An 8788-nucleotide genomic window follows, 5' to 3' on the forward strand; every position below is an offset into this window, starting at 1 on the left:
TTTTTTTGAGACGGAGTCTCGCTCTGTCGCCCGGGCTGGAGTGCAGTGGCGCGATCTCGGCTCACTGCAAGCTCCGCCTCCCGGGTTCCCGCCATTCTCCTGCCTCAGCCTCCCAAGTAGCTGGGACTACAGGCACCCGCCACCTCGCCCGGCTAATTTTTTTGTATTTTTTTAGTAGAGACGGGGTTTCACCGTGTTAGCCAGGATGGTCTCGATCTCCTGACCTCGTGATCCACCCGTCTCGGCCTCCCAAAGTGCTGGGATTACAGGCTTGAGCCACCGCGCCCGGCCTAAAATTTATCTTTTAGGCCAGTGGCTCATGCCTGTAATCCCAGCACTTTGGGAGGCTGAGGCGGGCAGATCACCTGAGGTTGGGAGTTTGAGACCAGCCTGACCAACATGGAGAAATCCCATCTCTACTAAAAATACAAAATTAGCCAGGCGTGGTGATGCATGCCTGTAATCCCAGCTACTCAGGAGGCTGAGGCAGGAGAATCGCTTGAACTCAGAAGGCGGAGATTGCAGTGAGCAGAGATCGCACCATTTCACTTTACCCTGGGCAACAAGAGCAAAACTCTGTCTCCAAAAAAAAAAAAAAAAAAAAAAAAAAAAATTATCTTTTAACAATTTATCTCATGTAACACTTTTATGTAAAGTTTGACAATGTCCTAATATCATGATGTATATCGGCCATTTCCAGAAAGGTAGCAAGATACTGAGGAGCCATCTGTTCATGGAACTTCTTTTTATACCAAAAATATTTTTCATTGGGAAACTATGAGTTAACATGGCTTTCAAAAGTTTATAAAAAAGTATGCTAATCCAGAATGTTAAGTAGGTTAAAGTGTTTTAAACATCTAGATTCAAAAGGAAGAGATATTTATGTTGAGTATGGCAGCTAAGATTTCCCCCTTTCTTTTAGCAACAGCTATCTCACAGTGTAATGTAATCCAGTTATTTTTTGGCACCATATCAGAAGCAGTTGCATTTCAGGAAGATGAGGTGTCAGTGCTGTAGATTTACCTCTGATAAGCCTTCAATATAAGTCAGACATAAAACCACATAGATTGAAAAGCACATAAAGTGGCTTTAAGAGCAACTTGATAGTCTCAGGAACAACAGTGAAAGAAATGAGTTTTCTCCTAATGAATACTACAAAATACTAAGAAATACTACTGAAGTTACTACAGTGATTTTTTTTTCATAAGGAAAAAACAGAAAAACACTGAAAAGTAAAGGTCTCATTTAACCTTAAAGAAATCACAGCTTCCTGCTAGTAAAATTGACTTATAATTACATTTACACATGTTCCATTCTTCTGCAGCATTCAAAATTTTTAATATGGATACAGATGTAATGTTTATCCTCCTAGTACAAAGCCAAGATTATAGCCAGATGGAAATCAGGTTTATCACCTCCCAACATCTGGCTCCCAACACACTGCCAAAGCAATATCACTTTAAATGTGGACTGAGAACCCAGAGTCCTAGTGCAGGCTCAAATGTAGCCCTGTGGTATGATCTAAAAGCTATATTGGCCGGGTACAGTGGCTCACACCTATAATCCCACCACTTTGGGAGGCCGAGGCAGGTGGATCACCTGAGGTCAGGAGTTTGAGACAAGCCTGGCCAACATGGTGAAACCCTGTCTCTACAAAAATACAAAAAATTAGCCGGGTGTAGTGGCAGATGCCTGTAATCCCAGCTACTTGGGAGGCTGAGGCAGGAGGATTGCTTGAACCTGGGAGGCGGAGGTTGCAATGAGCCAAGATCATGCCACTACACTCCAACCTGGGCAACAAGAGTGAAACTCCGTCTCAAATAAATAAATAAATAAATAAATACATACATACATACATACATACATAAATAAATGCTATATTATTGTCTTCCTGAATAACAGCTACTTTTATAACATAAACAGATCAAGGAGATTTTACCATATGCATTACAATAAAGCACACTTCAAAAGTATAGTCATGAAAGTACATACTTGACCTATATTTTGAAAATTCATGGACAAGTCCTACTTTCCAGAAAGAAAAAGCTCATAAATGTAGTACTGTACTAAGCCATAGAGTTTACTGGAAAACCTAGGATGATTACAGAATCATTCTGGCCCTTAACCTGGAAGCCATGCAGAGAAAGTTCCAGTAAAATACCATGCTGACACCACAGGCACCTTTAAAGACAAGTTTCTAGGAAAGCTGGGCATTTGACAGGAAGGGAAAACAAGGTAGGAAAGTACTGTGGATCTTCCCAACTATTAATAGTATCATTTCATTAAAATTGGACAGTCTCACCCCCTTTTTTTATTGTTGTTCTAGATATATACCTATCACCCCCTTTCTTACACATACACACACTGACATCTTTTAACTGTATTCTCCATTTAATAGTGTTGGACATAGAGGCTCACACCTATAATCCCAGCACTTTGGGAGGCTGAGGCAGGTGGATCATTTGAGGCCAGGAGTTTGAGACCAGCCTGGCCAACATAGTGAAATCCTGTCTCTACTAAAAATAAAAAAATGTAGCTGGGCATGGTGGTACACTCTTGTAATCCAAGTTACATGGGAGGCTGAGGCAGGAGAATCGCTTGAACCGGGGGTGGGGGCAGAGGTTTCAGTGAGCCAAGATCGCACCACTGCACTCCAGCCTGGGTGACAGAGCAAGACTCCGTCTCAAAAAAAAAAAAAAAAAATTAGCGTTGGATGTAGATAATCTTCATATAGCATGAAAATACAATATATGTTTTATAAGTGGTCTTCAAAATGTTCTATCTGTTGAGATAATCTCTTTGGATAATGAGGATCTTACTCCTTGTCCAGCATTTCCATTTTCAAAAGCATCTCATGCACATGAACAGTACGTACTTACCATTCTCAAGTACGACATCCACAGCCACAGTTGTCAGGTCTTTAGTACAAGCAGCCTGAATGTCCTCAGTTGGGGCAATGAATGTGCTGAGTCCAGTCATTTTGTTGACATAAACCATTCTCCCCAGGGCTACATCGAAATGCTGCTGCCAATCCGAGCAACACGTGTTTGACTCTTCAGTTTCAGAACAAGCTCTTGCTTTAGATTCCTCACTTTGAAAACAAATTCCATTTTGGTCACCTGTGGCATCGTCTACCAGATTCATTAACATTCCACTGGGAGAGTCCGGACTTCCTGTGTGTTGTTCTGAAGCTCTGATAAGAACATCTGAATCTTTACTGGTAACTTTAGAATTATCATAGGGCAATACCAAAGGAGTTTCTGATATCACACAGTTCTCTGTTATATTGTTGTTAGAATGTGTTTTACTATTTTTATTAAAGGAATTATCCTGTGTGGCAGAATCTGATGTTGGGATGACACCATTCTCTGTTTTTTCATGCTCATTTTTAAATAACATACAAAAATCTTGTGTTAACACACTGCACAACTTGCTCTCTTTCCTACTGGAATCTGAATTTGGAAGTTCATTAAAACGACTCATCATCTCCATTGTTTGAGTTTCTCTTTCGGAACCCTTCCGTCTGGATAATTTAGAGGCTAGTGATTCAGATGACTTCTCAAGGTCCAAAGGTTTTCTATTAAAGAGAGATAACTCCTTCAGGGTCATAGGGCTTTCTCTCAAACTAGGCATCTGTTGTTCTAAACAATCTTCATCCTTGGAGAATGGAAGCTTCTCTGAGTCAAGGATGTGGCTTGCTGGTTGGCAACTACTATCTGAATCACTATGCTTCGTAGTAGTGATTTTACAAACATCAGAGTTGTCTAAGCAGTTCTTGTTCTTCAGCAGAATGTCAGGTTCAACTTGAGGACTGAGACTGGTAGTGACTCCGTTACTTTCCTCTACTTCTGTATCCAGAGGATTTTCAACCTTCCCATATTGCCTCTTAAACTTCTCTAAAGATCCTAGCTGTGAACTCAAGCTTAGCTTCTTACGGACGATTGGTTTGGAGGAACCAATTAATTTATCTGTTTTCCTACTGTCATTTGAAACGTGTCTATACCAGGGGAAAGAGGGGGATGTATCAGATAATATGCAACCTGTTTGTGATTTTTTGCTATCTTGCTGAAAAGTAGAAAACTTTGCATAAGTTGCTGTAGGTACATTCTCTAGCCCACAACTTATATTTGTTCTGCAAATTTTTTTGTTGGGCAATTGACCAGATTCTCTACTTAAAGTGCCGGCTAAATCTTTGAGGTCTAGAGTTTCAACTGAATGACGTGTTCTATTTCCAAATGTTTCTTGGGCACGTGTGGGACCAGGTCTAACATAATTTTTAAATGCATGTTCTGTTTCAATTGATTTAGTTTTCTCATTTTGTACTATATGAGTTATAAAGCCAGTGGAACATAATTTAACTCGTCCGTAACTAAAAACATTTCCTCTTTCACAATTGCTAGGCTCTTTTTTTTTCTCCTTCTCTGTCTGAGCACTATGTACTCCCAATAATGTTGTCGCAAAAGGCAGAGGCTGGCATCCCACTTCAGTAGCATCTTTAAATCTCTCTGGTTGATTCTGAATTCTATTATTTTTCATGATGTTGGCAGCCATGTCATTAACAGTAGTACTTTCTTTCCATATTTCTAGATCCTCCCCACTCTCTTCAAAGTGACATGGTGTCTGAAAAGGGCTTAAAAACATTTCTGAACTGGTTCCACATGGGTTTTCTAAAGAGCTATGTTCCAGGCAAGATTTTTTATGTTTCTCATTTTCTCCTGCTTCTGATGCTACAATTGTCTCTTGTTCTAACATCTTGGATTCTGAGCAAGAGCTGTCTTTGTTTTGTAAAGATGGCTCTGTCATTTTGCTATGGCCTGGACCACCTGATTCATAAATGTATAAAAATGCATCATTTGTATTTTTTCTGATAGCTTCTAAATCCCTAGAATTCTGTGTGCTTATGTTTTCTGCAGTAGCTTTTCTTTTCACAGATTTTGATTGCAAATTAAACATCTCATAGGAATCTAAAATATTATTACATGCTTCCTGGAAACTGCCCTGGTTACTCCTCTCATCGGAAGTCACATGCTTCTGAAGAGTAGCATCAAATAAATTAAAACCATTATCTTCACTAAATTCCTTAATATCCTCACCTGATAATTCCACAAATAATTTTTCTTGCTTTAAAAACATTTTCACTCCTTCCTGAATGCAAAACAAGAGAGTGTCCCAGTTCTGAAACTCAATCAGAGTTTTGGCTGGCTCCATGCACACATCATACTCACAGAATTGGCACTGCACATTAATTACATATATGCCATAGAGTTCTGGGGTAGACCGGTGCCGAAGACTTGAACTCATTTGCCTACTGGTAGAACCGTTCTTTGGCTTGCATATAATACTCTCTTTCCTTAATAAAAAGTCAATGAGTTTATGTAGCTTTGTCCTTAAAACCAGTCTTTTGTTCACAAACAAAAACTGCATATTCTTATTGTAATGTGCTTCAGAGCTGATATAGCCACTAAGCTCAAACTGTTTATATTTAAAACTGATTTCTCTCAGCTTTTGGGACTTTCCCAATCCATAAATTTGACAAAATCGGGAACATACATCTTTGGTTTTAGGGAGTTGAAGAACCATGGAACCAGAAACATCATTTCTCAAAGAGAAAGAGATGGAAGGGTGCATAAGTGAGAGAGCTTCTATCCTCTGCCTAACCTTCTCAAACTCCAGTCTAGGGTCCATGCATTTCCTCCTTACAGGCAGCTGGTAAAATAGGTTATACACTGTTACAGTGGTCCCACCGCTTGGTCTAGTCACATCAGCTTCACAAGCTTTCAGGGCTTTTCCACTCTGAAACAGTTTCACAAAAGTTTTCATTGTCCTGTTTTTCTTGGACGAAATTTCCACAGCGCTGGCCATGTCGGCAATATTTGCCAAGGCCTCTCCTCGGAAACCATAAAACCTTGGATTCTCCAAGTCCTGTACCGAGTGGCATTTACTGGTGAAATAACGATTTCCCACTTTCTCTACATCATCACTCCCCATCCCAAATCCATTGTCTATCACTTGAACTTGGAAGGTTTCCATATTCACCCTGACAGCCACACATTTTGCTTCAGCATCAATACTGTTGAGGGCAAGTTCCTCAACACATTGGCCCAAGGAGCTTATGGCCAAACCAGAACGCAATTTGGCTTGTACTTCAACTGACAAGCACTTGATCATGGTAGGTAGAAAGATGGTGAGAATGCCAAGCAATGGTTTCCTTCTCTGACTGGAAATAATTGCCTATAGGAGAAAAAAACCACACACACACATAATCAAAGCTTCAGCATTACACATTTCTTTCAAGCATTATGAAGAAATAGCATTTGAGGCAAATGAAATCGCTCTTATTAAACCAAATTGTGAAACAAAGCAAAACAAAGTTATACCACTGATCTCTAGGCACAGCTCATGCTTGGTGCAATGAATTCACATCCAAAGAAACATTCATAATTTCATAATTTTCAATGCTCCTTTCTAAATCCCACATGTCCTAAAGTGAAATCATAATTACACTTGAAGTTGACCGGTAAAGACAGTATTAGAAATTCTAACCACTTCACCAAAAACAGATGCTTAAATTAAATACAGCTAAGGAACATTAGCTAGAAATTATTCACGACAAAAATGTCCAAGCTAGTTTCATAACATTTATACATTACACAATAACCATGACTTTTAGAAAAGTACTTATAATGAATTGCTAAGACATTGCAATAAGGTGAAGCAACAGGAAGAAATTTTAAGAATCAAATTGTATCAAAGAGAAATTGGGGGCATTAAGAGATTATTATTATTATGGTTAAGTATAGTCACCTCAGGGAAAGAGGTTGGGAATGGGAAAAGATAAAGCAGGAAAATTCCTTTTCATATAAACCTTTCTTTGCCATTCGATTGTTAAATCCTGTTCATGTATTACTCATGTTTTTAGAAGGTCGTTATTATTCTTTTTTGAAACAGGGTCTTGCTCTGCCACCCAGGCTGGAGTGCAATGCCACTATCTCGGCACTGCAGCCTGCACCTCCTGGGCTCAAGCAATCCTCCAGCCTCAGCCTCTCAAGTAGCTGGCATTACAGGCGCGCACCACCAGGCCTGGCTAATTTTTGTCTTTTATGTAGAGATGGGGTTTCACCATGTTGACCAGCCTGGTCTCAAACTCCTGAACTCAAGTGATCCTCCCGCCTTGGCCTCCCAGAGTGCTGGGATTACAGGTGTGAGCCACCGCGCCCGGCCAGACGGTCATTATTATTAATATTCTTTTGGTCTTTACAGACGGGCATAAACTACCGTGGTAATAATAATGATGGCATGGGGCTGCCTGAATCTGATTTTAAGTTTTCCTGCAAGTAAAAGCACAAAAACAAAAAACATTTTAAAAACCCAAACCCTAAGATTCTAGTGCCATTAAAGGTCTCCCCCTCTTCTCCATCAGTGAAAGCCGCGTGGGGGAGCCCCCTGTAGGCAGTGAGGTTGGTTTTCCGAACCCGGGAAAATCAGGGCTCTAACTGCAGAACTTCTGCTGCTTTCTAAGCTAATGCACTTCGCAGCCGGCAGCAAGTGAGGGGCAAACGTTTAACAAGTATTCCGATTAATGTAAACCCAACGATTTCCTGATGACGCCTGCGCCTGGGACGGACGCAACGCACTGGCCTGGATCCAGGGCCCAGGGGCCTGGGAGCGCCGCGCGGGCCGCGTCCAGGGCAGCGCCGCCTTCCCGCCAGGCCCAGCCCCTCCCCAGCCAGCCCCGTCCTTGTGCCCAAACCGGGCCCGCCCTGCCGCCAGGCCGCCGGGCCTCCGGGGTCCTCGCGCATCCGGCTCCGAAAGCTGCGCGCAGCCATCATCAGGCCCTTCTGGTGTTAGAAGAGCCCCCGGCAACATCTTTTCGTCGCGTGCTTCCCCCAGAGTCACCTCGAGTCCAGCTTAACCAATTCTCGGACACCAACCGCCTAGGACGCCGACGCGCGCACCTTGGGTCTTGAGGCTCGTGCACGTGCGAGTCCACGAGCATGCGCTTCGGAGGGGCGCGCCAGGCCACGACACACCAGTGCGCATGCGCCTCAGGTGTTCTAGCCAAGGATCCGCATCCCAGGGTTCAGTGAACGGGTACCTACAGTCTCAATCCTTATCCCCTTTTGGCATGGTGTGAAAGACTATGTCGTAACTTTTACTTTTGTTTTTATGTTTGTTTCTTTTCCCGTGTGTTCCCTTTCCTTTTTTCTCATTTTCACCTTTGCTCTTAACTACCGTTTAATTCAATATATATTTTATGTTTGCTTATTGTCTTCTCTCCCTAGAATGTAAGCTATGTGAAGGTAAAGAGTTTATATATTTTGTTTACTGCTGTATCCCAGTTACCAAGAGCAGTGCCTGGCTTATGGTAGGCACTGAATGAATGAATAATTCCAGAGGCTTCCATCTTAGAATTACAGCATTTGGAGCTGGAAAAGGCTGAGAAACTGTCTAACTCAACTCTTTTTTTTTTTTTTTTTTTGAGACGGAGGCTGTTGCCCAGGCTGGAGTTCAATGGCGTGATCTCAGCTCACCGCAACCTCCGCCTCCCGGGTTCAAGAGATTCTCTTGCCTCAGCCTCCCGAGTAGCTGGGATTACAGGCATGCGCCACCACGCTCGGCTAATTTTGTATTTTTTGTAGAGACGGGGATTTCTCCATGTCGGTCAGGCTGGTCTTGAACTCCCGACCTCAGGTGATCTGCCCGCCTCGGCCTTCCAAAGTGTTGGGATTACAGGTGTGAGCCACCGCACCCGGCCTTTGCTCAACTCTTAATTTACAGACGACAACAC

At 42.2% G+C, this 8788-nt stretch overlaps 1 protein-coding gene across 2 annotated transcripts in view; it reads right to left on the bottom strand.

Moving 5' to 3' along the window:
* Positions 1–8054, bottom strand: part of MLH3 (mutL homolog 3) — a 36107-nt gene extending 28053 nt beyond the window's left edge. The window contains exons 1-2 of one of the 2 annotated variants that reach the window (XM_025391843.1): positions 7897–8054; positions 2880–6231 (exon numbers count right to left, since the gene is read on the bottom strand). In XM_025391843.1, coding sequence (XP_025247628.1) covers positions 2880–6168 — 3289 coding nt within the window. In that variant the 5' untranslated portion in view covers positions 6169–6231; positions 7897–8054. The remainder of the gene's footprint in view (positions 1–2879; positions 6232–7896) is intronic. The other variant, XM_025391841.1, reaches the window with a different exon arrangement.
* Positions 8055–8788: the final 734 nt, after the last annotated feature.

Source organism: Theropithecus gelada, chromosome 7b (assembly GCF_003255815.1).
Source record: "Theropithecus gelada isolate Dixy chromosome 7b, Tgel_1.0, whole genome shotgun sequence".
Lineage (NCBI taxonomy): Eukaryota > Metazoa > Chordata > Mammalia > Primates > Cercopithecidae > Theropithecus > Theropithecus gelada.